Source organism: Penicillium subrubescens (genome assembly GCF_028828155.1).
Source record: "Penicillium subrubescens strain IBT 31985 chromosome Unknown utg000002l_segment0_segment0, whole genome shotgun sequence".
In the NCBI taxonomy this organism is placed as follows: Eukaryota; Fungi; Ascomycota; class Eurotiomycetes; order Eurotiales; family Aspergillaceae; genus Penicillium; species Penicillium subrubescens.
In genome coordinates, this window is record NW_026643152.1 from 4,237,710 (window position 1) to 4,264,736 (window position 27,027).

At 49.3% G+C, this 27,027-nt stretch overlaps 10 protein-coding genes across 10 annotated transcripts; 5 read left to right on the forward strand and 5 right to left on the reverse strand.

The window, feature by feature from the left end:
• Positions 1-113: 113 nt before the first annotated feature.
• On the forward strand, positions 114-1,891 carry N7473_002921 (putative MFS phospholipid transporter (Git1); the record flags this gene model as incomplete). Its single annotated transcript, XM_057148861.1, has 5 exons — positions 114-287; positions 387-985; positions 1,046-1,375; positions 1,431-1,701; positions 1,763-1,891. 5 exons carry the CDS (start codon positions 114-116, stop codon positions 1,889-1,891), a joined length of 1,503 nt encoding a protein of 500 aa, XP_057012515.1.
• Positions 1,892-3,538: 1,647 nt separating this feature from the next.
• On the forward strand, positions 3,539-4,536 carry N7473_002922 (PEX11 family protein; the record flags this gene model as incomplete). The annotated part of the gene is made up of 3 exons (XM_057148862.1): positions 3,539-3,605; positions 3,799-4,276; positions 4,374-4,536. The coding sequence occupies 3 exons, from the start codon at positions 3,539-3,541 to the stop codon at positions 4,534-4,536; spliced, it is 708 nt and encodes a 235-aa protein (XP_057012516.1).
• A 339-nt stretch (positions 4,537-4,875) lies between these two features.
• N7473_002923 (uncharacterized protein) lies at positions 4,876-5,454 on the reverse strand. The gene is made up of 3 exons (XM_057148863.1): positions 5,316-5,454; positions 5,112-5,227; positions 4,876-5,048 (listed from the first exon to the last, which is right to left on the reverse strand). The coding sequence occupies exons 2-3, from the start codon at positions 5,187-5,189 to the stop codon at positions 5,034-5,036; spliced, it is 93 nt and encodes a 30-aa protein (XP_057012517.1). The 5' UTR covers positions 5,190-5,227; positions 5,316-5,454; the 3' UTR covers positions 4,876-5,033.
• A 162-nt stretch (positions 5,455-5,616) lies between these two features.
• On the reverse strand, positions 5,617-6,730 carry N7473_002924 (Alpha/beta hydrolase fold-3; the record flags this gene model as incomplete). Its single annotated transcript, XM_057148864.1, is given in 2 exon segments — positions 5,617-6,356; positions 6,370-6,730. The coding sequence occupies 2 exon segments, from the start codon at positions 6,728-6,730 to the stop codon at positions 5,617-5,619; spliced, it is 1,101 nt and encodes a 366-aa protein (XP_057012518.1).
• Positions 6,731-7,560: 830 nt separating this feature from the next.
• Positions 7,561-8,304, forward strand: N7473_002925 (uncharacterized protein). Its single transcript, XM_057148865.1, has 2 exons — positions 7,561-7,716; positions 7,797-8,304. The coding sequence occupies exons 1-2, from the start codon at positions 7,620-7,622 to the stop codon at positions 8,153-8,155; spliced, it is 456 nt and encodes a 151-aa protein (XP_057012519.1). The 5' UTR covers positions 7,561-7,619; the 3' UTR covers positions 8,156-8,304.
• Positions 8,305-8,992: 688 nt separating this feature from the next.
• Positions 8,993-9,178, reverse strand: N7473_002926 (uncharacterized protein; the record flags this gene model as incomplete). Its single annotated transcript, XM_057148866.1, has 1 exon — positions 8,993-9,178. The coding sequence occupies one exon, from the start codon at positions 9,176-9,178 to the stop codon at positions 8,993-8,995; it is 186 nt and encodes a 61-aa protein (XP_057012520.1).
• A 2,962-nt stretch (positions 9,179-12,140) lies between these two features.
• N7473_002927 (Zn(II)2Cys6 transcription factor) lies at positions 12,141-13,907 on the reverse strand (the record flags this gene model as incomplete). The annotated part of the gene is made up of 1 exon (XM_057148867.1): positions 12,141-13,907. The coding sequence occupies one exon, from the start codon at positions 13,905-13,907 to the stop codon at positions 12,141-12,143; it is 1,767 nt and encodes a 588-aa protein (XP_057012521.1).
• A 5,259-nt stretch (positions 13,908-19,166) lies between these two features.
• On the forward strand, positions 19,167-19,379 carry N7473_002928 (uncharacterized protein; the record flags this gene model as incomplete). Its single annotated transcript, XM_057148868.1, has 1 exon — positions 19,167-19,379. The coding sequence occupies one exon, from the start codon at positions 19,167-19,169 to the stop codon at positions 19,377-19,379; it is 213 nt and encodes a 70-aa protein (XP_057012522.1).
• A 1,100-nt stretch (positions 19,380-20,479) lies between these two features.
• acuF (phosphoenolpyruvate carboxykinase PCK1) lies at positions 20,480-23,256 on the forward strand. Its single transcript, XM_057148869.1, has 4 exons — positions 20,480-20,687; positions 20,771-20,846; positions 20,950-21,150; positions 21,504-23,256. Exons 1-4 carry the CDS (start codon positions 20,506-20,508, stop codon positions 22,845-22,847), a joined length of 1,803 nt encoding a protein of 600 aa, XP_057012523.1. The 5' UTR covers positions 20,480-20,505; the 3' UTR covers positions 22,848-23,256.
• A 1,646-nt stretch (positions 23,257-24,902) lies between these two features.
• N7473_002930 (uncharacterized protein) lies at positions 24,903-26,774 on the reverse strand (the record flags this gene model as incomplete). The annotated part of the gene is made up of 4 exons (XM_057148870.1): positions 24,903-25,769; positions 25,846-26,643; positions 26,703-26,713; positions 26,771-26,774. The coding sequence occupies 4 exons, from the start codon at positions 26,772-26,774 to the stop codon at positions 24,903-24,905; spliced, it is 1,680 nt and encodes a 559-aa protein (XP_057012524.1).
• Between the last annotated feature and the right edge of the window lie 253 nt (positions 26,775-27,027).

A 27,027-nucleotide genomic window follows, 5' to 3' on the forward strand; every position in this document is an offset into this window, starting at 1 on the left:
AGATATATTTTAAGCTCTCAGCTTCCCCCGCTCGGTTTTCCTCCCTATGATCACCGAGTCTCACGCTGGATTTTCACTGACAAGCTCCTTGCTGCTGCTGACAGTTAACCATCATGAGCGCCGATCCTCAGTCCGAGAAGATCGTGGAGGAGAAGGGTCCCGCCCCCGTAAATGAGGACGCCCTCGACCTCCCCGCGCTGGATGAGCTGCCAAAGGGCCGCTGGGAGCGCGCCTGGCCTACTATCGCTTGTGGTGCTGGTCTGTTCTCCGATGGCTATCTGAATGGAGTATGTGTTCAACGTCCCCGTTACACTGCTTGGCGCATACTGTCCCACATCAATCTTGTGATCGCAAGAATATCGGGCTAACTTTTCTCGTGCTGACAGGTAATTGGTCAAGTCAACACCATCCTTGGAGTTCTCTACCCGGACACGTACAGCAATTCTCCGGCGAGTCAGAATGTGTCGGCCATTGCCTTTGCCGGTACTGTCGTGGGCATGCTGATCTTCGGCTACACCAGTGATCACTGGTCGCGCAAGTGGTCGCTGATGATCTCCACCATCATTCTGTTCGTCTTCGCCGCTCTGTGTGCTGGTTCATATGGTTTGAACGGTAGCCAGTATGGCCTGTTCGCCGCCCTGACCGCGTACCGTTTCTTCATCGGTGTGGGTATCGGTGGTGAATACCCTGCTGGCTCTGTCGCGGCGGCGGAGAACACCGGCGAACTCAAGGCGGGCCATCGTAACCGTTGGTTTATCATGTTCACAAACTTCCAGATCGACTTTGGATTTGTCGTCTCGGCTCTGGTGCCTACCATTCTTCTTCTGATCTGCACGGAGAACCATCTGCGCTTGGTCTGGCGTCTGTCTCTGGGCTTGGGTATCATCCCTCCCCTGAGTCTGCTGTACCTGCGTCTCAAGCTCAATGAGCCCGAGGAGTTCAATCGTGAGCGGATGCGCAAGTTCCCCGTTTGGTTGATCATCAAGTACGTATCTCTGGCCTTTTGATTCGAAGTATACCAACATCGTGCTAATTACGTCTAAAGGTTCTATTGGTTCCGTCTGGCGGTGGTTTCTCTGATTTGGTTCATCTATGACTTTTCGTCCTACTCCTTCGGCCTGTACTCTTCGAAGTGGATCGGAATCATCACTGGCGACGATGCACCTTTGTGGAAGAACTTTGGCTGGACTACCCTGACCTACATGTTCTACCTTCCCGGCTCCGGACTTGGCGCTTGGGTGAGTGACTGGATTGGCCCTCGTCACACCCTTGCCATCGGAGTGCTTCTTCAGGGTATTGTTGGGTTCATCATGTCTGGATGTTACAAGTGGCTTGCGACCCCGGAGAACGTGGGTGGCTTCGTGGTGGTCTACGGGTATGTTGCGCTTAACCTGTAAAGTTCCTGTTTTGCCGTTTCTGACTGGTGATAGCATCTTCCTCGCTCTCGGCGAGTTTGGCCCCGGTAATAACCTGGGTCTGTGTGCCGCCAAGAGTAGTGCCACTGCCATTCGTGGTCAGTACTACTCGTATGCTGCCGCCATTGGCAAGATCGGCGCCTTCGTGGGCACCTACGTTCTGCCAATTGTCCAGAAGAATGCCCCCAACGAGATTCGCAAGGGCCAGGATCCGTTCTTCGTCTCCAGCGCGCTGTGCATCTTCAGTGCTTTCCTGGCGTTCTTCCTTCTTCCGCAGATCAACCAGGTGTGTATTCACTCCGAGTGCCAGCTCGAGAAACCTGATCACTAATGCTGATACTATGTAGGATACCATCACTAACGAGGATGCACGCTTCCGCGAGTATCTCACCCAGAACGGCTACGATACCTCCACCATGGGCAATCGAGACCAGATCACCACCCGTGATGCTATCGCCCAGGATGATCTGGCCTAAGCTATGACCAGACACAACTTTTGCCCACCCTGTATGATGACACCCCCCACGCGCCATTACTTCGCCCATGTTTTCTACCCACCAGCCCCTTAATTTCCCTCAACAATGCATCTCCCTGGATCCGCCTCCCAAAGCGACAACACAACCAGTCCCTACTGTGTGAGACTTGACAAGACCACGCATTGATGAACCATTAGTCCCCGTGCGACACGAAAGAGAAGAATCCAATGGCCCTCGCGACATGACATACCTCTGGACCCAATGTGCAAGCATTTACCGTGCTGATCTGCGGGTGATCTGCCTCGGAGGTGCAATTCCGGTGCCAGTTTATGCCCACCCCTACTTGCTTGTATGAGTGCCCGGCTTTAATGTTTAATGAGGGGTGGACGATAGGAACGAAAGCACTTTAATGACCGATTGGGCTACAGCCTACCTAATGGAATGATTTTCATGAGAACTTTTAAATCTGTAGTTGTTTGGCTTCGGATGCACCTGACGCGAAGCCGATAGGCTGTACTGAATGATAGGTCTCATTCTGGAATCGGCGTAATTTATACAAGTTTGACTTGTAGAATATAGTGGGTATCTACGTGTAGGTTTGAAACCCTGATAATAGTTCAGATCATCTTGACAGTCATGAAGAGAATGATAGGCTGAGAGGGTACACCTAATCAAGTAACAGAGTGATTGAAAATACATTTCGTCGCTACTAATTGTGTCGAGGAGTCGAAAATAAGGTCCAACTAATTAAACCATTTCTGCAGTCTAGGCCTAGACTTTTAAATCACTACTGCATCCTTTACCAACTCAGGAAAACGGATACCGAGGATTAAGGTGTTGGTGGGATTAGAGGGGCCTTTTTACCCTAGTCGGGTAGTCTAAGAAGCCTAATTTCTGCCCTGTCCGAGATTACTAGAACCTCATACCTACTCTTGATAGAGATTTATCGGTCTTCGTCAATAGTTTCCAGACTGTCGAAAGTGTTTCTTGTCTGATTATTTAGCTATCTTGAATTAGTACTGCAGCTTGCTGTAGTACTTCGAAGTGCGGTAGTACTACCTCTTTCAGAAAACAGGAACACTGCCCATAGAAGGGCGGCTGTAAAGTGGTAACATTCGTGTAAATTACGTATTGCCCGACAGAAACAAGCATAGGTTTATTTGGCGACGAAAACTGACCGGGAAGGGGAAGGAGGGACATCGTTTAGTCAAAATAAAGCAGATTCATAGACAAGAATACCATCAAAAAGATGCTAATCCAGCCGCATAAATCTTTGCTTGAAAGCAAAGACACGAAGAATCAAGTATTTCACATGGAAAAACCACCGACCCTGTCACCTCTCCTCCATACTTCTCCAGAACGGAGACCGGGGGACAGCCGCGCTCCACACGGTCCGTTCAGCCGAGGTTGACCGTCCGCGGCTCCAGACGCCGGTCAATTACCGACACTCCTATCACCACCACCACCGTCACCATTTCATCCTTTCATCTTCCTTCCTTCATATCGTCGAGAACTCCCCCCATCCTCCCCCACGAGATTCACCGGTTTCTCTCCACCTCAAATCGACAGTCTTCGGATCCCGCCGAAGCCCTTTCCGGATACATAAACACCTCTCTCTCGTGATCGGGAATTGAAGGAACCATAATCATGGTCGCCGACGCTCTTGTCTATCATCCTGCGCTGGCGCACTGGCTGCGCTTTGTCGCTACTACTGGTGCGTAAATTCTAATCTAGAGATATGTTTCAATACCACGAACCCCTAGCACAGCCTGCACACCCTCAACATACACGAGGAACCGGGATGGCGTGACACTTAACCCCAGCTCCAAACCACCCAGATTCTCCATCCCACACCTTTTCTTCCCCAATACAAAAAAAACCCCAACTAACCCATCCACCGCATCTAGTCGGCCGCGACAAGCTCCTCCGCACAATCCAATACTTCTCCCGCTTCTACGCCTGGTACCTCTACCGCACCAACAAGCCCCAATCCGCCATCGACCCCTACAACGCCGTCAAGAAGCAATTCGGCACAACCCGCAAGATCCTGCGCATCGGCAAGTTCGCCGAACACCTCAAGGCCGCCTCCGTCGCTCTCGACAACAAGGCCCCCGTCGACCCGGTCCTGCGCTACCTCGCCGTCGGTCGCCAGCTCGGCTATGCCGGATACCTGTCCCTGGATATGGTGACGGTCGTCGATGCTATTGGGTATCGCAAGTTGGCTAGCGTGAAGCGTCTGCAGGAGAGTGCTTACCGGTCTTGGGCGGCTGGTTTGGTGTGCAGTGTTGTTGCGGGTGTTTATACGCTGTATGGCCTGCAGCAGAAGGAGAAGACTGTTGACCGGAAGGAGGGTGAGGGTGTTGTTGAGGCGAAGAAGATTGAGAAGTATGATATCCCTATCTTTCCCGAGTCACAGAGATGTACTGTGGCTGCATTCTTTTTTTTTTGGATACGAGTGTTGAGTCTAACTTTCTACTCACAGGGAGCGCGCTGCTGCTCGGATCCAACTCATCTCCGACCTGTGCGATTTGACCGTCCCCGCCTCTGCTCTGGGCTTTGCCCAGCTTGATGATGGCCTGGTCGGTCTCGCTGGTACCGTCAGCTCGCTGATCGGTGTGTGGTCGCAGTGGCGCAAGACCGCATAGATGGCTCGAGGTCGAACTCGTCTCTGACGGAGACGAAGACGGGAGTGGAGGAACTAGTCAACATGGAGAACCCTGGTTTCTTCCGCGTTGACAGGATAAGAAAGAAAACCGCAGCTTAGGGCGAGGAGTATCGTAATATCCCTTTGATCTGCTCTGGCACCCTTGTGCCGTTTTATATCCTCGATTGCGTTCATGAACAAACTTTTTACCTTTTTATCTCTTTCTTTCGGTTGTGTTGTTTTTGGGGGAGATGTCTAGATGCTTTCAAGCTTGATCTTGCGTATATAGCAAATACTGTTTTATCTTACTGAGTTACTACATGAGATGTATGGAATATGCTGTAGTAGATAACGGAGTAATTCATTCTCCCTTCATAATCTTGCTGTCTCCACCGGGTATCTCATAGCCCAAAACTAGCCTATCCTTCCATCCTTATCACTCAGTTCCCTAAAGCCACGCCGTCTGCCATGATGCGCCAGGCGACGCTATCAACCCGTTTAAACGGGGCAGGCCTATAGCGAAGCGAGTTAGCGCGAGGAGGACCTTGTTAGAATCAGAATCAGAAAACCACGAACCGCGCCACACGAGCCGCAGGTCTTGGTGCCGCCCTCGATGGGCGCACTGCACTTGGGGCAACCGGCGTGTCCGGACATGATGAATTTGGTTGAAAGATGAGGGTTGAGTGACTAATCTGGTGGTAGGTTAGAAGAGGATCGGAGTGGTGTGTTGATATCCTGTGTTCTCGGGTAGGGGAAGGGACCGAAGGGTATGAGGCCTACCTGCGGGATGAGATGATCGATGGGAATCGAGTAGTGGAGGTGATTTCTGGACGAGTGATCGAGAGGAAAAAGGTCAGCGAGGCAAAGGGGAAAATCGCGAGTTGTTTACCCCGCCCCTCCGAGATCAGCCCCGCTTGGGCCAAAAGGCAGTCACACTACTCTTTAGGTAGGAAGTAGTTCCTGTAACACGACATTGGAGAATATCCAGCCCTATACTTACATATGCATAGAATTTGCACAGAATTGAAAGGTCTAAATTCCCCGACTGATATTCCTACACTAATCAAACCACCGCCCCCTCTCATCCCTCCCCAGAAACAAACCCCCTCGACCCCTTCCCCTTCCCCTTCTGCTCCTTCCACATCACCTCCAACTGCCGCACCGCATCCCCATACAACCGGTCCCTGGCACCATTCCCCAAAAAGAAAGAAGGCCTTTTATCGAACCCATGTATAACGTCCTCAATCACCATCCCCCCAACACTTACCAATCCCCCCACCCCCACAAATCCCCTCAACCTCTCCCGAAACGCATTCCCCTCTACAAGCAACTGATCCCACCCACAGGTATAAATCGCCACATGCTCCGGATAAGACGCCAATATGAGTCCCTCATCTGCTAATCCCGGCGACACATACGGATGAGCCATATCAATCTCGTCCGTGCCGGCCTTTCTGGGAAGGTTTTCCTGCATCAAGTACGACTCATCGAAGAACTTGAACATATCAGCCGTGATCATCGATTTACGCGATGCAGTCGGATTAGTCGCGTCGCGCTCGATTCGACTGCGTGACCAGTCCGTACTGGGATAAAACGCGATTAACCCGGCCAGTTTTATTCCAGGACTCTCACGCTGATGCTCACGACGTTTGATAATTTCCTCACGCAGTCGCAACGGAACAGTCAAACAAAGATTCCCACCCGCACTATCCCCACATAACACAAACCGTCCCCGATCAAGTCTATGCTGCCCCGCATGCTCCCACAACCAAATCACCGCATCAACACCATGGCACGGGGAACGGATGTTCCGGCGCAAGTCTATATCCAACACTCACGACTACCGCGTCCGGGTGTGCGTGTAGCACGGCGGCGATCCAGCGCGCGTCATCGAGTGGATGGCCGATTGCGAAGCCGCCGCCGTGGAAGTTGATGAGGACGGGTCTTTTTGCGTGGGGTTGTTCTTCGTCTTCGCCGGGGGAGAGGAGGGTTCCTGTGCCGGTGAAGAAGTAGAGTTGGATTACGCCGGGAGTTTTGCTGGTTGTGCTGGGTATGGTGAGTTCGAGGGCTGGGCGAGTGGGGAGCGGCCAAGAGAGGTAGCGGTCGAGCCAAGAGAGGATTCCGGCGAAGAGGCGGTATCGGGTCGCTTTTTTGGCGAGGTCGGCTCTTGTGGGGAGGGGGGTTGGTGTTGCCATGTGTATGTATGGGATAAGGAATGTATGGATTAGTAGAATTGTGTGTAGAGGTGAGGAGGATACTCGTTTATTGTGTTTGGTATGTATCTGATACGATGGGAGTCTGGGAAGTATATCCGAGTAGGGCATGACGTAGAATTTGATCATTGGATATCCTCTATATTGGGGCTCTTCCAGGTCGGAATGCACAGTTTGGGTCGAACTTGATAGTTGGAAAAGAATGAAGAGATTCATCAAGAGATCCCTACATGTACCAATTTCGTACGTGCAAAGGATGAAGCTTTTGGTGTCACTTCCAACTCTGGCTGAACTAAAGAACAGGAAAATTCTACAGGACGAGAGACCTTAAAGATGTGCTGTCGCCTTTTACGGTCACTTGAGACCTGTCTGTAAATCAATCCAGGGTGCCTTACTTTACTGAATATACGACGAAGCACTAGTAATGACTGTCTTACTCCTAAACTTGGCTATAGAGTTTAATAGCCCTCGTATACTCACGAATCGAAAATCAACCAATCAACCGGACCGGGAGATCATTGGGGACAGCTTCAAGTGGTGGTAGAACAGCCAATCAAGGGCTAGATCGGCATCATGTTCGCGATCTATGAATATCCGTATTAGGGGATCTCTATCTCCGTTTCGCGTCTTTCGCGTCGCGAAAGCGGAGATAATGATCTCTATTACGGATAGTCAGCACTTACATGAATGGCTCGATCGTCTAGACTGACTTTCACCATCCAACTCTCCCGTTGGGGCCCGCCGGATTATAAACTGCGGGGAACGTGGCGGGCCTTAAATCTGACATTGTTAAATAGACTTCCAAGTTCTCCAAATCATCATCCTCATATCTCACAAACTTCACCTTCTTTGTTGACAAGTAACAGCAACTATGTCCTCATTACCAAGTCCAGTGCCAATCATCCTCTGCGGCAGACGCGTCGAAATTGGAAAGGTCGTCTCGGAGCTATTGGCCCCGGAATTCGAAGGTAAGTACCTACAAACACAAATTCAGCCCCAGCCCCAGCCCTAGCTATCACCTAAGTCCAAACCATAACACCTACACCAGGAATCCACTTCATAACAACCAACGAAGCCGCTTTAACCGATATCCCCCGCCTCCTAAAAGGCGAGAAACTCGCGTCCCCAGATACCAGTGGCGTAGGCACCCAGAACTACAGCCAAGTCCCGCGCGCTGTCATCTTTGGTCGGGGATACGAGGTTGCTGAAGTGGAGGAGTTTAGAAAAGCGAGTGAGGGTTATGCCAATCCTGTGGTTTGGTTTACGGGTGATCCGAATAAGAAGCCTGGTCCTAATGATCCGCCTCCTGGGCCCGGGTATGCGCAGGCTGCGGCGAGTGCGTTGAAAGAGAAGTTGATTGCTTGGAGGGATGAGGGTGGTGTCGATGATGGGATCTTTTTGTGGTAGTCATTTTTGCAGGTCAGGGGTGTTGTTGATGGAATTCGAGGAGACTTGGTGTGTATGGGTTATGTGAGACAGGAGAGTATCTTTTTGAAGTGGATTAAGTCTTGATAGCCATGCAATTGGAATGCCATCGATAGTCAATAATTTTTCTGGCGGTATGTTGTATTTGACGCTCTACCTGTGCTCTGCTTACGGATTAGATTACGCAATTGGAAAATGTCTGAGCTGTTTTTCTTGATAAACGCAAATCACATTGACCATGTCGCATTCTTGGCCCCATGTCTATTTGGCTAGGGTGCCTCGTCTTCAAAGAGCCCTTTTCGTCACGTTGTGCATTTCGAAACCTTGCGAAGGAGATTAGTATCCCGGAAAATATCAAATCGACTGTCAGAGCCGTCCACCTCAAACCCAGAGTCGGACATAACTGTCCCGTTGTAGCTTGGAAACTCCTATTATGGTAACTGATGGGAAGTGGCGCGGGCGTGCAGTTTGTGGTTTGTGGGGAGATGATCACCTCCATCTTGTTGCTTTGGCACTGTTCTATTTTGGTTTTAGCATGGTTAGGTAGTAGTGAATAGATGGCACGAACCTGAGCGTAGAACTCTTGTCATGAAGTCGCGGATGGTCGCGAATTGTTCGTGCTCCCAGGGGGCGAAATGGCCGAGATAGCCGCACATAACAGCTTATTCTTCTTCCGCTGAGGTAAACTGGGCCGAGCAAAAGATTTGGCAGAAGATTTCGAACCGGTACAAGCAGCGTTCGATGCGGATGTACTCGCTGTCAGATGCTGTTATCGCTCTAGAGGCTTTCTAAGAGAGTCTCCGTGAATCGAATACGATCCTAGGATGTTGTTGACGAATTCACTGACAAGTACTCGACGGCACGGTAGAATTCCAAGAGCGCCCGGGCATAGGAAATTTGAGGGCGGAAGGTCGAGTGAAAGGAGGTAATGTCGCGACTGAGGTAGTACTCGAGGAACTGCTTCCGAGCCTCAGAATCCTGATCCCGAGATATTTTGGAGGCCATCATCGCGGCCTCCGCATCGAACCATAAGGCTCGTGGAATATCCCTTTCTAGAATTTGCAACACGATCCACGTCTCTCTGTCCTTGAAGGATTCTCAGATGCGCCGCGAGGTCTGGATCACCGACTGGAGGGATTCCAGGTCCGGGAGAGCATCTAGGCTCTGCTGTATGATTTCCACAGGACAGGGCTCCATGGTGCTGCGTGTTCGTAGGGGGGTTGAGTAGCTAGTGACAAGAGGCAGGCAGAGATATCTCTTCGTTAAGGAGTTGGGGGGCGATGGTGGGTTGTAGAAGGAAGACGCGAAAGCCAGAGAGGAAAGCTCTAGAAGAAAGGCGCAATCGCCATAGGTAGCCACAACACCAACGTGAGATGTGTAGTCAACAAATTCAACTAGTCCACAACCTCAATAACAAGCCACATGTCACTCCACTATCTCTGAGTTCTAATACCTATTATATTTAGTTTGAGCCCACTTCTATTAACTAGTCAGAGGAATTCAGGTCCCTTCTTGAACCAAGCTTAATGGAAAGGGTAATTATATTCCACCACAGACGCTGGTGTCAAATGAAAACTGCTATAATATCGGGAAGAAAAGTGGTGGAAGCCGGAGCCACACTTTATAATAGGCTCCTAATCTCAACCACGTGTTTGTACGCTGATAAAGGGCAGTGGTACTCTAATAAAGCGATGAATCATTATCTTACAATGGAAGCCATGAAAGCTGCAGCCATAGAAATTTATGCTAATATAATAATGCACAATTGAGCGTCTAGCCTACGATTTCCACTCTGAAGCTTCAAGATAATCTCTCTCTGTTTGATATAACCCAATATCCCATCCCAACCTTACAAAATCAACAGACTTAAACACAATCTCATTTAATTGTTCCGCAAGCCCAATCCATCATTCCAGTAACTCCAAAATTATGACGTCCATCTCGATGATGTGCCTCATGCTCCATGACACTAATCCAGGCCTTTTCATCGCTTCGAGAGTGCGAATACATTGCAAAGACTTTTGCCACGTTACTAAGAAAGCAAAGCTCCGGAAGAGTCGCTCCAACCACCCAACTCGACATCAACTCAGTTGACATTTGAGCAAACACGTATTCCAGCGGATGGACGTCAAGTGCCGTAAGCGGCCCACTTTGGTGAGTCTCGTGATGGAGCCGGTGGATATGTCGAAAGAAGAATTTCCAGTGGAGGACACGGTGGATGCTGTAGTACATCACATCTGCAAAGACGTATCCAACGATGACCTTGGTCCCGAATGCTTGAAGGGAAAACTTCCCTCCGAGAACATCTGACACGGGTTGACTTGTGAAAATCAACAAGAAGAAATGAGCAACTGCTCCACATATAATGTTCATCATGACTCGGAGAAAGGTCCCCAGTGATAGTGTTCGAAGGAATACCGTTTGTAAAAAGGCCATAAATAGAACAATTATGAAGAGAGAAGAGTGTAATGCAAACACTTCATGACACTTTTGATCAGAAAAAGGGCAAAATGAATGACGAGTGATCTGAGATAGATAGGATTGAGTCATGGTGACCTTGAATTGAATTGATGATTGAAAAGCCTTCTCGGATTGTATTTGATCTAAAGAAAACTCCAACATCTACTATGGGAAACCATCTTTTATAAACGTATGTGAACAGTATATACAATTCTCATCGCTATCCCAATGTGTCCATAGTGGTCGCCTAGTCATTTTGTTGGTACTATAGGTATACACTTCCACTTCTAGTTCAAGCAGCCCGATCATGCAAGGCATGACTCGACAACTCAGTTCACCGACAGTTTCGAGAAATATCTTGAGAACCATGGTTTTAATGGCGCGCCTTTCACTGGATATCCCAAGACGCCTCAATTTTGAGGGTTTTCTGGCTCACATATCGAAGATACCACGTTTTTTCGATCGATATTCGATGACGGTCCTCTTACTGGAAAGAGAGTCACGCATGCGGGCTATCACGGCGCAAAGGTAAAATCTCCATAGATCGACAGTTGGTTTCTTTGATGCTTCGAGATCTACGATATATTCGCCATAATTGATGATCGGAAGTTCGGTCAAAATGCCGGTACGCCTTAGACACTAAAGCCAGATCTACAAATGCTTATCTTGAGTCAGGCGCGCAAGGCGAGATGGGTACCTATTACCACCGGACAACTCCGATGTAAATGTTGATTGGATGAGAGTACGATCTTTAACGCGCTCAAAAAGTACTACAAAATCTCAGGAAATTCCCAACATCGAACTCGTCTCCTCATTGGCTCCTCCTTAGTACGAACCCTAAAGTAACAGCGAACAAAGAATGGAAACTACAACTGGATAATAAGGCAAAACTTAGATTCAAATTCCTGCGAGACGACGCATACTTTATGAATTTTATGAATTAAAAGAACACATGAGGCACAGCGCCTACCTATCTTTTCGATTGAGTATGTGGTGTTTGCAATATTCCGTAATTACCTTCGGAGACAGCTGTTCTCCTACTACTATCTTCTATGTAACAGAAAGGTCACTTCAATCATAACCTACTCTATATCATTAATTGAATGAGTATGACCTTCTTGATGACTTCCTAAAAAATTCCATGAGGCTCAAAAAGCCTTTCCTTGCGTAAGATAGTCAGGTACTCCACGTCCACGACACCTCAAACATGTGGTGGCCTACAATTTTCCATATTTGCTTTTTCAATTGCGAGGCGTCCATTCGACCCAGCTCGACGAAAATGATTTCCCGGGAAGGACGTTCCGTTCTCATTGGTCATGCAGGATAAACAGTGATATCTGATACATCCCACCAAAGAATATGGTATGAACAAAGACCTCGAGTTGACTTAGGTGGCCGCTACTCATAATTGAGAAAAGTCATAATTTTGGGGATGATTTTATGATTTTACTATAAGGGCAATATCCTGATAATAATGAGATAAAAGTATGTTTCGAGACGAATTAAGTCACACTAAGCTCAACGCATCGCTTACTGGGACAACGTAATGTTCCCAATCGTTCAGATCGGACGACGGTATCTTACTAGACCCAGAAGCCTTGGATACATTGAAGTCCCGAGTTTGCCAGACCTGCTCAACAACCGATCGTGTCCGAGAAACACTAGAAACACTGACTTTGGCAATCTTAGCAAGGAGATTCAACACAAGTACTCTCCCGTCTGTGATTGCGCCAGTGTCCGGGTCTGACCAGAGTTCATGATCAAGCGGGTCCAGCTCCACAGCTGCCACGAATAGCGGCCAAATGACATGGGAAACCGAGTTCTGGTCGATAAGACCGACGATCCCTTTCAGGATTTCTCGCACGTGGCTCTTGATCATCGAGTCGGTTGGCTTGCCATCATATAGAGCACATTGAAGGTAGACGTGGCAAGTGAGTTTTTTGAGATCTGCGATGCTCTGAAGGGTGCGGTCTTCTGTTTTGGCGTTTAGTTGTTGATCTAGAGTTTGAAGTTTCGTGTTCAACGAGGAAGCCTTGATGTGAAAGCTTGTCTTGTCTGAATCTGACACCAGTTGGCGCCTTGATCGACTAAGGTCCATGATTGAAAATAATATCGAGACGAGTGCGGGGCTGCAACCCATCCACCCATCAATGAATGTGTCACTTTCATCCCAGTAGCTAGCCCCGAACAAGTCTGCCTTTGCACAAGCCGTGCGACCCATTACATCTTGGAAGGCAAAGAACAGCTCCACAAACGCGGATACCGGGTCTTCCGAATGGCCGACGGAGGAGTCTGAGGAGGTTTGTTGCTGCTTCCTTCGAAGTCGAATGATATCTTTCGCTCCCTGGAGATGCAGGATCCACTGCCAATCGCAATGATCCACGATTTCAAAAAGACACAACAGCATTACAATCACTAGGATCTCAGGGTCTTGTGCGACCAGATATTGTGGGTCCGTGGTGATCTGTCGCCTCAGTTCAATCAAGACTTTAGACTTGAGGTGCAAGCCCAATCTGCTGTATTTTGAGTCATATTGAGACCAGTGGCAGGCTGCGACTGCCTGGATCGCTCTGAGAACAGTAGGTGTTGCAGAAAGGCAATATGGAAGAATAACAGACGCAAAAGGAGACTTGGCGACAGGACTGGGTGCCGTACGTGGACAGATCTGATTGATGTAGTAGTCGAATAATATGGGATTGCCCAGTTCCTTCAAGGAGGGAAACAATGGAAGGCATGGCAGTATGTCCTGGTTTTCAAATCCTGCTGCCTGCAGAAACCGGTCTGAGAAAGGCAACAGAAATGACAAGGGCGAATTCAAAGAACCTGGGTTCTGGCCATAAGCATGCATCTCCCTTTGTCGCGCGGGTAAAAGATGCGGCTCAATATCATTTTCTTCTTCGTGGTAAAGGCGCTGGACCAAGGAAAAATCGCTGCTGAGAAAGTTCCATGGCTGTATTTCAGGCGTCTCAACCCACGTAGTACCAGCCGGTGGGGAGCCAGGCACTCCATTGATCCCGAAACGGGCCTGAGCTGAGGTATGAGTTGGACTCTTCCTCCAGATGCCAGATCTGCCAAATGCGATCCCACGACTGTGGAAATCGGCTTCCCACTTGAGTCGAATATCGGCTTTGGAACACTGCAGGTCTTTCTCCCAACATCGTGTACAAATGGGCTTTCGCTCGTCGCATTTCACCTTACTCCGGCGACAGTTTGCGCAGCCTTGTCGAGATCGGGTTCTAGTCTCCCGACCAGTTTTCTCGGCTTTTAGTTCCATGGCGGAAAGATATCTCTATCAACACGCGTTTCTTATTGTGCTGAGATAATATGCACGCCAGATATTGTCCCTTGGCAGATGTGTTAATCTCGAATAAACATAAATTCGCGAGTCCACGGTCAGATTGGCGAAGATAGAAGATGCTCCAAAGCTATCATTCGGTGCCACGATGGAGTATCGGGGTAGCGGGAAACTACCACTGCACCCTCTATCCACAGAGAGTTATACGGGAGTTGTTTAATATCAGAAAATAAAGCGAGTCCTTTTCGAAAGCGTTCTTCATCAAATTGCCTCCCCATGTGGCGGAATTCAATCCAGCGGATAGGCCATCTTCGGCCAGCTGGGCAAAAAGAAGATACACCGAGGCCAGGAAAGCAATCCAGCGATGTCTTCAAGTCTCAGCACAACTGACAGCAAGACAGATGCACAGATTTGCGGTCATTGAAGTAAGATGGAATTTTCGACTTCGACTCGATGATTTGCAATCATCATTGCTTATGTCAGTCTTTATTTGACAGCCCTAGCCCGAAGGCAGGCAGGTCGAAGCGAAAATAAAGTTTCAGATGGGGCTATTTTAACCAATAATACTCACCAAATCACGTGCCGTCTTTGCAGTACATATCTTCACCCAGCACATCAGTCTTCGAGATAGGCATTTGCCGGGAAAGTATAGGACACTTCACGACAAGGCTAGACAAAGATTATAAGGCCAGCAGACATGAAAGTTTTTTTTGACTTCATCCACAAAGGTTGATTCAACAAACAACTCCTGGAACTTTCAATGGAAAATTCCCTTCCAGTCGGGAAATATATATTCTCACACTCCACATTGTTTTTCTTAGAAAACTTCACCTTCTGGCTATATTTCTCGCATACATAGCCACATTTTCTTGTCAATCTATATTATCGATGGCCTTCCCCCACATATTCTGTCTCTATTCACAGCTTTTGGGATAATGTGGCACTCTCCTTGTCCGCCTCATGGATGAAGGGGTTTTCTACTATATGTCACAGCATCATGGTGCGCGGTTCCAGGCCGATTTCGATCAGCACAGAGATATCTCTACTTCTTGAGTTCTGGAATAGACACGAATCTGCTATCTGTTAGGTCAATAGACTCGATGGGAATTTGTGGGCCATTTGTTGGTGCCGTCTCTGTGTCCCCTTGTACTCGGAGGGCAGTCATCCTTTCATCATTTCGGCAAACAGAAAACCACCTATGTTCTCCGGTATACAAGGAGCTCTACATGCTTTGCAGAATCCGGAACTCACCCGTTATCTGCTGGGCCAGAAGTATCTATCGAACCTGAGAGGCTCTCGAATTTCGCACCGGCTGCACTTCAGCACCACTAGAACCGCGCAGTCAAGGAGGACCTGGAGAGATCCCTCGAAGAGATGACCATCTGCCCAGTTGGATCGTACTGGTTCTCCGCACATATGACTTATACCAACTCCCTCGCCCAGGATTTGGGTTTCGAAAAGGATGGCGTTATAATCGATACGAGTGACCGCATGAATGGTGCAGCATAATCTTCCCAGATGAGCATGTTCTTGGTAAGGTTCCCAACGATCACACATTTTCACTGAATGTATTTCTGTTCAGTCAAGTCCACTACATTTACGAACTTGGTTGCTGACTGGAAATGAGGTGACAGTTGTATATTATGCTTTCAACATCGAGATGTCCACCCACGCATGGATGAGGGGTATTGCGGAAACATCAGCTGGAACATAAGCACCTGGAATGCTTGCTCCAGGCCCATCGTTTACCGGCCTCATCACCGACATCACCACCTTCCGTCCTCGAACACCGGAAAAGATCATCTCCCTGATATTGCTGATTCACCGGCGTGACGTCCAGCTATAGTACCGGATTCCTTCTTCCTTCTTTACACACATCTCTGATGTTCACATCCAACATATTCTTACCAAACACAACCACCACTACCTGATGCTTTCGGTAAGTGAATCTGAAGAACACCGCGTGTATCACGCCGAGATCTTCTTCTGAAACGATCTAGCTGACCTTCTCTGCTACCTAGTATGCAGTCTGCACCGGTACGTGAGCCTTCTCAATCTTGGCCTGCAACTCTACCTCAACCGCCTCAACCTGCATTAGATCGAGATACTTCTCGCACGATCTTGCTTTCACACTTTGCTAAAAATACACGCTCCAAGACCTTGATAAGGTACGTTTATCTCCTCCTCCCCAACCTCGTGTTAAACCAGTACCATGCTCTCAGCCATCACGATATCCTCTGTGACTTTATACTCACAATAGCTCCAGGTACAACACTCACCAAAATGCATCGCCCTGAGGGGGCTCGACCACCCGACGGGTGGTCGTACTTTGTGATGGTGCCTATCAACAACAACAGTCTACAACGGTTTTACCAGACCCGGCCGGCTTAAGATCCTGATAGAAGCCAGTTGAAGCCCTTGTTATCTTCGAACAGTATACCCGCGAATCCAAACCATCCAAGTAGAGGCAACTCGTGTATCCCGAGCACGATGTTGACCAAGATGGCACTCAAGCCTTCGGTATATCTCGTTATCTTCCGCCTACCCAGACGAAAATGTGCAGTTTGAGCACATCCGTGAAATCATGAATTTTCTCAATATCGTGATTCAGACGATTGGAACCACGAACCACGACGACATTGAGGTAGTGGAGGGAGATAGACTTATCCGCCATGGACACTTTGCTATCCCGGTTGAACTCTTTACCCATATGTCAAGCAATCCGGAACTCCGGCAGCTGTGCATAGAAGATGCCTTTTTGACGGCCATCCGTTGGAGAGCGGGACACCGCCGTCTAATGATACACCTCGTGAGATCGAGAGGCACATCCAGATGCTGAGCGAAGAATAAGCATTGAGGAGTGTTACGGAGTCTCGAGATCAACTGTGTGTTGGATGCCAAGGCTTCCATCACCTGTCGCAAGTGTTGAGGTAGGCCTCCGACATGTGTCCCATGGGTTGGTAAACGAACCAACGATAGTAAATTGTGCGTTCTCTTTGAACTTGAAGTTGGTCCACAATGGGCCAAGTCTCTCGTCTGCTCAAACAGTGTCCAAGCCTGTCAAATCTGGCTCGACTTGACCAGGAAGCCCGTGTTGCGATTGAGAGCCTACCTGATGCTGACCAAACTTCCCGGAGGAGCGAGAAATATTGGAGCAGCCAAGGGACAAGGCTGAGCTGTGTCTCCCGAGGGGATTTCTTTCCATGGATGGGTGTCCATAGTTAACGACTAACCAAATATAGAAACAATCTTCACGCCCGGAAAAAGCTACAATAATGTAAGGCACAGTCCTTCACTATCAAGTCGCATAGCCACGTTGTAAACTCTCTGACCGTAACAGCCGAGAATAACCCATGAATGCCGCTGAACCCAAAGCTGCAGGTAGAAGCTCAGTGGAGGAATCAAAACTCACCGTCCACGCTATACCCCGCATCCGCGAGCCACGCGACAGCTTCCCCAGACAGCCAAGCCCGCCAAGGGAATCAACGAATCAGCCTGACTCCCAGAGAGGCTGAAGAGGTCCAAGAGTCCCTCGGGGTATTTGCCAGCGAGTCAAGGCATCCCGCAATAAGAACCATCGCCCTACGTCCCTCTTAACTTCCCCAGGAGTCAGGACCAGACCGGGGTCTATCGGGAGGCCTTGGGCCGACCTACATTGCCGAGTTGTACTAGCTACCAGAGAACAAATCCCATGTGTGCCGGTGCGGAAGTAAAGTAAACTACTGTAGTCCCATGACGTGCGTCGTGAGTCTTTTTCTCTTTCAGGTCCCGTCGGCATCGGGGAAATTAGGAGACGAGACGATCATTATGTACAGTAGTGGTGGACTGTGGCCCCTCCCCCTCCGCCCCCTTTGTTTCCGCGCTTCGGCCCAGGCCGTTTCGAAACTTGTGCGTGCTGGTTGGATTATGGGAGGTGTGATAGGTCCAGGCTCGAATAGAAAACAAGGATCATATCACGGGTGAATTAGGAAGATGAGTCGCTGACGTGATTGGTAGGTGATAGAGGCAGAATCATTAACTAATAGTGAGTCGCGACGGGGGGCCGACGGACAGGGAATGAGGGACTAATAATGCGATTTACGGAGGGAAGATGTTTCCAAGTTGGTGAATGTTGATCCGGAAATTGAAGATAACGGGGATGCTGGTCCGGGTGGAAAAGGAAGACCATGCCATGTACATACTCAACTGTAGACGAGTCATTTGTTTAATTGAAAGTACAATATGTAGGCACTCCATAGAGTACTCCGTACAATATCGACTTGGGGTTTACTTCTTCCGGAGTGACTTGCTACGATTTTGCGGAGAGAGACAGGGGGCAAACCGCTTCTCCACCTGCCCCTTGCTCCATCGGGCTTGAGGAAACCAAAGCCTACAAGTGTATCGTGACCTTCAAATTCTCTCAAAAGAGCATAGTGACCTATGGTCCAGACTCAGCCCGACTCTACACTAACAAAACTAACAGAACGAGCTATCCATCCTCCCCAGGTCACGCGCAAGTGCAGAAAAAAAATGTTCACGAAAGAGTCATACTCACGATCTTTGATCAGCTGAATGCCAGGAATAGTACCTCCTACGTAAGCAAATGAAACAAATCGCGCAAAAAAAGTAACAAGGGCGATGGCAACGGCGATGGCGATCCATTTGATGAATGGCATCTGGAAAAAGGAAAAAAAAGGAAACAGATGTATGTACTAGTAATACCACGTTGTAGCACGTACCTGCCGCACAGCATGTAAGTTGATTAGGCGGAATTGAAGATTGAAAAAGCAAGAAGAAAGTAGAGAGAGGCTCGACTTCCCGAGGCCGCAACCGCGCCCGTAACCGGGTCGGGATCCGCCGCTAACCATCGGGAAAGAGGATCTGGGGATTTTTTTTCGCTGGATCGTGAATGTGTGTGCAAAGCCACACTTGGGCTTTTCTGCAGTGCTGCACGGGGGGCCGAAGTGGTCCTCCGTGGCAAAGCGACCCGGTTTGATTTCCAGAAGCATGCAAAAACGGGAATTCCAGGTGGGTTTCAAGTTCGCATGGACTTGAGTAGTCAGACCTTGGTAGACCGCTGGTCTTCCATTCTCCCACGACTGGAATTTGAACAATTGACGCATTCTTTGAGTGATTATTATTATCTTTCTCTATCTTGTCTCGTCTGGATAGACCAGTCAAAAACCCCATTAAACCATCTGGGCCGAGACCGATAGGGCACGTAAGATGCATCAATTGTAAGGCATATGTATGGTTAAGATGCTCCGAGCTGGCGGGGGACCAGGTACCACCGGTCGGGATGAGGGCCGTCGCATCGTGGAAGCCTCGATTCTCATTGCACTAGGGCACCGGGCCCCAGTCTTGGAGATTATCGTGTCGGCCAGCGAAAACCAGGGACGACTGGGACGGAGGTTGACGACACTGGCAAGGACCCAGCGGCAATATCTTCTGCCCACCCGAACATGCTTGTAATAGTGGGCAAAGTGGAATTGTGGGGCCTGTGATTGGCCGACACCGCCGCGATCGATGTCGCAGATGCATCATCCTCGGCTGGGTTAAACGCCGTTATTGGAGTAAAATGGGCGCGTGCGGAGGTATTTCCTGCGATTTCCCAGCATTTCGTTCCGAGCAGACTGCATCGCCGGGTCCCTTGTTCGTCATGTTCGGAACATATGATAGTGTTATTTTTATTTTCGTCTGTTCAATGCTGCCCGATATCACTTTCCCGAAGTGTTTTCAATTCGGGGGTGAGGGAAGCCGAGAAAGAGAGAGGATGAAGTGGAGAGAGACTTTTCATTGGAGAGGCCGAAACGGTCCAGACTATTCAGACTACAGGCAAAAGACTCTGAGACTGCAGGTGACCACGGGATCGACAATAGCTGACATAATCTCCCCCGCGATTTCCAGGGCTCTGGGTTAGCCTGATTGGTAAGGTTGCTAAGGTTAATCCTGTTGCCCAGTCGAACGGGAACAATACAACGCTGGTGAAGTCATTGCGCGTCATTCCTCTCGTCCGTGGCGTGAATATAGCCATACAGACTACAGAGATGAAGCACTCGAGCTGACGATTGACCAAGTCAAGGATTCATCAAACCTAGGCTGTTCACGGAAAGAAAGTCTATAAGTTTTGTAGAGCATAGTTCATGATAAAAGCATGGTCGTTCTTGTCCTTCCCGCCACCATCTACATCCCGCAAAAACTGCCACCAGGCTGCACCAGCAATCCGCAGCACATTATTTTGCGGCTTTTTTCTTTTCTTACCTCGAATTAAAAATCCAAAAATAACATACCTTTTTTTTGATAGTCGGTACCTAACCCCCATTCCCATTCCGAACACACATCAACCCGTTCCGGGTCGAATTCGTGTGTTCGTACCCTCCGTTTCGGGACAAGTCGGACCCAGCTGACTAGGCCAGTCGACGGGCCCATTAGGCAATCAGGTACTCACAATTCACTGGCAATCCACGGCAACGCCTCATCTTCCATCACCATCGGTACCCGCTCCGCTTCAGCTCGGCCTTACACCCCCGACATCACCCGTGGAACTGTGGAGAAAGCACAAGGGGAAAACCTCCTTCATACCAATTCTTGAGAGACTATGGCCCCTGCTGGAAAGAATTATATACCCTCCGGTCGCCCGGCATCCCCAGGTCCTTTGGCTGCGGATTTCTTTCAACAGCAAATTGCGAAACAACGCAACAACAATTATCATTCTACTTCACTCAGAAACATGGTTGCCACATCTGTGAATCGCACGGCGCTGCACCCTGGTGGTGTCCAGTATGTCAAACCTTCTTGTCCATTATCGTTCTATATCTTGAACCTCGTCGTCGCTAACCATCTTGTCTTTCCTTCTATCACAGGCCCGGCAAGAGCCACACCGAGCTGGAGGAGGAGCTCCACGAGACTGCGCACATTGACTATGACCGAGTCGCAATTGTAAGGAAGATCCCTTCTTGTCCGTGCGCTTGAGACTCGACCTGGTCGTTGGCGCTTGACTCTCAAGTACTGTTACTGACATATCATGTCCTCAAACTTATAGATCGCCAACCCTTCTGTTCCTGCCCTCTATGAGGATGCTCTTGTCTACGAGACCGGCACTGCCATCACCTCCAGCGGTGCCTTGAGTGCTTACTCTGGTGCTAAGACTGGTCGTTCCCCCTCCGATAAGCGTATTGTCAAGGAGGAGTCCTCCCAAGATCAAGTCTGGTGGGGACCCGTCAACAAGCCCATGACTCCTGATGTAAGTTTGAGCCATTTTTGATTCATTACTATGCGTGATTTTTGGTGGTTGTTCAATTGCATATCTGCCTGGTCTACATCAAGGGTTGCCCTGGCTCCACCAGGGATCCCTTGCATATGCATCTGGAAAGAGTCAAGCTTTTCTGGCACTCTACATGGTGCAACCTATTCGATGTGGCTTTGGTTGGATCGAATTCTTCATCCCAAATCTCCTTTTTCCTCTGCATTCTCAGTTTTCCACTTACCCCTCTTCTTTTCCGCGATGTTCGGCTTGAGATCGCCACTTCCCCGCGGGACCGAGGCTCTTCACGTGCATGACGTCATTTACTCAATACTAACTATACACCCCTGCAGGTCTGGCGCATCAACCGTGAGCGTGCTGTCGACTACCTGAACACCCGTAACCGCATCTATGTCATCGATGGTTATGCTGGCTGGGATGAGCGCTACCGTATTAGCGTTCGCGTTGTCTGCGCTCGCGCCTACCACGCCCTGTTCATGCGCAACATGCTGATCCGCCCTACTCGTGAGGAGCTTGAGCACTTCCACCCCGACTATGTCATCTACAACGCGGGTTCTTTCCCCGCCAACCGCTTCACTGAGGGTATGACCTCTGCCACCTCCGTCGCCATCAACTTTGCCGAGAAGGAGATGATCATCCTGGGTACCGAGTACGCCGGTGAGATGAAGAAGGGTGTCTTCACTGTCCTCTTCTACGAGATGCCCGTCAAGCACAACGTCCTGACCCTGCACTCTTCTGCCAATGAGGGTGAGAACGGCGATGTTACTGTCTTCTTCGGTCTGTCCGGTACCGGCAAGACCACCCTGTCTGCCGACCCCAAGCGTAAGCTGATTGGTGACGACGAGCACTGCTGGACCGACACTGGTGTCTTCAACATCGAGGGTGGCTGCTACGCCAAGTGCATTGGCCTCTCCGGCGAGAAGGAGCCCGATATTTTCAACGCCATCCGCTTCGGCTCCGTCCTCGAGAACGTTGTCTTCGACCCCATCACCCGTGTTGTCGACTACGATGACTCCTCCCTCACCGAGAACACCCGCTGCGCCTACCCCATCGAGTACATCGAGAACGCCAAGATCCCCTGCAAGAGCGAGAACCACCCCACCAACATCATCCTGCTCACTTGCGATGCCCGCGGTGTCCTGCCCCCCATCTCCAAGCTCACCCCCGAGCAGACCATGTTCCACTTCATCTCCGGTTACACCTCCAAGATGGCCGGTACCGAGGACGGTGTCACCGAGCCCCAGGCCACCTTCTCCTCTTGCTTCGCCCAGCCCTTCCTGGCCCTGCACCCCATGCGCTACGCCTCCATGCTCGCCGAGAAGATCAAGGAGCACAAGGCCAACGCCTGGTTGCTCAACACCGGTTGGGTCGGTGCCGGTGCCACCACCGGCGGCAAGCGTTGCCCTCTCAAGTACACCCGTGCCATCCTCGACGCCATCCACTCCGGCGAGCTCGCCAAGGCCGAGTACGAGACCTACGATGTCTTCAACCTGCCCGTCCCCAAGGCCTGCCCCGGTGTTCCCGACGAGCTCCTCAACCCCAAGAACAGCTGGACCGCCACCACCTCCTTCTCCGACGAGGTCAACAAGCTCGGCAAGCTCTTCAACGAGAACTTCAAGAAGTACTCTGACGAGGCTACCGCCGAGGTCCTCGCCGCTGCTCCCCAGACCCAGTAAATGTTTCATTAAAGGGCTTGGGTTCGGGTTCGCGTGATGGATGTTGATGTTTACACAAAATTGGCATATTGTTTCCTCTTTTTCTTGTTTCAATGTCGTCTTTGTCTGGCATTGAAGTCATTTGCATGGCGTGCTGCGTTTGCTTTGGTCGTGATGATCTGGATTCCGTCGTGGATCTCCGTCCCTCGCGCTTGGGTCGGGACGAGCGTGAGGATTTATTCCCCCACTTGTTTCTCCCGATATTTTGGTTACTGCTGTTATGATTTCCTTATTTATATTTCCTTTTCCTTTTTCCTATTGTCGTTTTCCTTATGTATCTTGATGAAAGTGTTTTGGATGACAGGCTCCATTGGAGTTTTTTCGATGGTTTATCCCTGAGAATAGTCAATGAAATCAGATATACTATAAACGATTATGTGCCTTGTAAATGTAAACAGACCTCCATGAAAGTAGGTATACTATGGGCCAGAAAACGCTTGTATGGCTGAAATTCAGAGGAGATTGAGGTCCTTGGGTGCCTCGCAAGCACTAGGAATAATTGTACGCAGTATCTAGGCAGCGAGGTCACTCTGTTCTGGATCTTCAGATATTTTTTAATTTGATCTCTTTGTCTTCGCTATAATTTGCTTGATATTATTAACATGCTAGTCAATCATAAACGTAGAGCTATCTATTCACGAACGGCTTCAAATTCCATCTTCAACTTTCCAAGGCATTCCAATAAGCGTTGGACGTACAGCATAACCTCAATACGGGACAGCTTGTCCCATTTCCTTTCACTCTGTTCCCGTAACGTTTCAATAATGACCCGGCAGCGTTTTGATAATGCTATCATAGTAAAGTCGCACAAATAGAGATTCTTGACGAGCTGGTCAGATACTTGGTCCAAAGGTCATCTTGTGAAAGAGTACCGAAGTAGTGATCAGTTGTTTTGACGCGATATTCCATGACTGCGTCGCGCTCAATAAGACGTAGAGTCTGTCGAACTGAAACAACATCTTTGCAGTTTGCCTTGATGACATCGGATAGCTGAGGGTCTGTATGGAGCGTAGACGCGGAAATCCTGTCTTGTACATCATCAATATTGGTCCCTTTTCTGTTTAAGAACCAATGGTCTCGCTCTGGGACTAGGTCGTGCAACGCCGAGGAAAGTCTCGAATATATCGGTGTTGATTTGACACTCGCTCTTTGCGATAGAAACTCCGCATATGAAATTCCATAAAGCTCGAATTGTGCGGTTTTGTTGAGAAGTAGATCGATCCAGAAGCTCAAATACTCGTAGGGGTCCGATTCCCTGTCGATTTTGTCCCAGAGACTGTCCTCCTCAGAAAGCCGATTGATGAAAGTCGCTACAAGGACGCCTCAACGTGTCCTTGCAGAGATTTTCTACCTTCCTCAATCAATCCTTTCATCTGATTTTCCTACCAGTTTATCCCGTTTCTCCCATTCGTCAATGGTGTATACTAGCCAATACGGTAGTTCATAGCTGCTCATAGATTTCCAGAGCTTTGACTCAAGGTCTGTATAAGCGATAGTCATTCATGCTATGGGTCATGCGGCCAGGGGGCTGAAGAGATCATTGCGGTGATACCCGATTCTGGAGACAGGTGGAGTGGAGGCTTGGAGTGGCTTGGTCTGGCTCTGGGAGGGGGGTCTCGGGGTATAGCAACCAAATACTGGTTATTGAATATAGCGGCCGAGAAGTAAGATCTGATGGCTGAACTCTCAAGAGAACTCTTTGGAATTTAAAAGAGGCATAAAGGTAGAAGAGATATATACATACTGACAATGACTGGAATAGAAACTACCCATCAGCGGAATGTTTGGCTTTGTGTGGTGGGTACCTTAAGTTTGTAGTGGCTACAATTTGCATTGCGAGGTCCTCTCTTAGCCACTACTATCCTGCTATAGCCCAACACAAGCAGTTATTATCAAAAGTTTTGGTGTACGATATATACAGTTCTCTTGGTTATGTTGCATTTGCATTATGAGATCCTCCATCAGCTACTACTATCTTGCTATCCCGCAAGATAACGTAATGAACGAGGTCTGCTCTCAAACCTGCGTTTCGTACTTTTCAATCCGCTTGATAATCTCTTCCACATTTTCCCAAATCCGCTGTCGATTCCGCAGTCCCCTGAGACTGCTCCAATTTTTCTTAATCTGAGTGTAAACCCCGTGCCAATTTGTGCTTCCTCTGAGCAGCCTCAGCTGGTTCGGTACCTCTTTTGGAAATGGAAGCAGGGAATTGACCGCCTCGCTAGTTGGAGTACCAACATCACTCAGTTGTGCTGAATAGTGCTCTCGTACTTCCTTGAGGAACAGGAGATCGTTCGCGGTCACCGTTGTCCAGAAAGAAGGAACGTGGTCTTCCTCGCCGTCAGACCAAGATTCCCATAGCCAGGGCATCTCCTCTCGGACAAGGCGCCGCCATACGCTATTTGGAAGGCTGGTGAACGTCTTGGAAGCGACCCTTAAATTGGTGAGGTCGCCGGCATCCAGGAAATTGGCTAATAGCAGACGTATCTCTGGCGGTAGGGAAACAAACACATCATCGTGACCAACTTGCAATGAAGTGTGACTTTTGTTCGAAAATTCGAACTCCTCCATTTCATCGTGAGATAAGTCCTCTTCTTTTCTGCCTGCATTCAGCAAAAAGGTCTCTAAGCCTGGCACGTAAAGGGGGTTGGCAGCCAGATACTCTTTGCCTGGAACATGCTGCCAAAATTGATCTTGGCCTTCGAAGACATCTCCTGACCAAGGGAAACTGTGAAAGTCCTCATAGGTAAACTCGGCATTGCGCCACTTGATAAGGCCTGAGATATTGATGCGGTTGAGCCGAGCTTTGGACTGACGGCAGAAGATATCGAAACACCAAGGGTGGAACGGCATCGGCAAATCTTGTGGGGGTGTCCATTCCGGCTACTTACGATTAGCTTCTTTGCGAGTTGAATGGCAGTTCAAAATCTTGGACCTTGAAATTGAGAAGACAACTCACATCAAAATTGATATTCTCCGCTCGCGGCCTGTCGACTCCACCTTGCGCAGGCCACACTTTTGGGTAACCACAATCGCGAGACGGTATTCCATCACTCAACCCTGACAGAAACCAATCTTCAGAAACCTCCCAGGGCTCGTGGAATTCGATACTCTGTGATGGATCCTGTATGGCACTCTTATGGACCAGACACTGGGCGGTGCGACACCCTTTCATCTCTTCGAGTGAGATCGAAAAGCCCGAGTACGCATTTGCTTCTGTGCAGGTCCGACTGGGAATATGCTCCAACTCTTCCGGGTCGTAGTCTGACAAGGTAGTTGACTTGATCGGAAATACGGATTCATTGCGATAACGCTTATTGATAAAGCCAAAGTGCCCAACGGGTTCCCCGGAGAATCTGGCTTGCGGATTCAGGGTTTCCGCCAACCAGTCTGAGTAACAATCGACTTGAGGATCCTTGTTTTCATTATCATGGTCCGAGTCGCTGTCGCCATTATCATCCCCAGAGATACTCATGGAAGTGTCTGAATCATACTCTGAATCGTATTCACGAGGGTCGCTGTAGTCATCTTCATCCGGAGGAACGTAATCTGGATCTTCAAGCATGTTGTCGCCATCGTTCTTCGGATAGCTAATTGCCGCTAAGCAGCCATTCTGAGCGCATTTTTCCAAATCTACCTCTTCGATTCCAGGCTCAGCACATTGTTGGCCAGCGTAGTCCCAGCTAGCCAGATCCGGCTCTCCCGGTTTCCGGCTTCGGGCGATGTTGAAGCTGACGCCACAAAGATGGCAGTAGATCTATTAGCCCGTCAGAGAGGTGTTGTATACTTCATGTCAAAGGCTCAATCTGACCGTACCTCGGAGTAACCTGGAGACGCTTGTCAGTCATGCAATTGTTTCTGTCGCAGAGACAGCTGGAACACACCCATTTGAGCTCAATTGAAGTTCAATTGCTTCAGTACGGCCAAAGGCTTTCGCAAAGCTCCGCGTCAAGGGGCCTCTGCAATTTACAACTTTGTACAGGATGTTGAGGACGGGAAACGTGACTTGCTGGTGCCTGAAGGTCTCCAGAAACCCCTGCGACAAGTGGATTATCGTACGGTGGGGGTGGTGCTGCCAAGCCTGTGATTGGCCTAGCAATACGGGACTAAGGTTGTCTGCCTGCACGGGGTGGAGTTGACG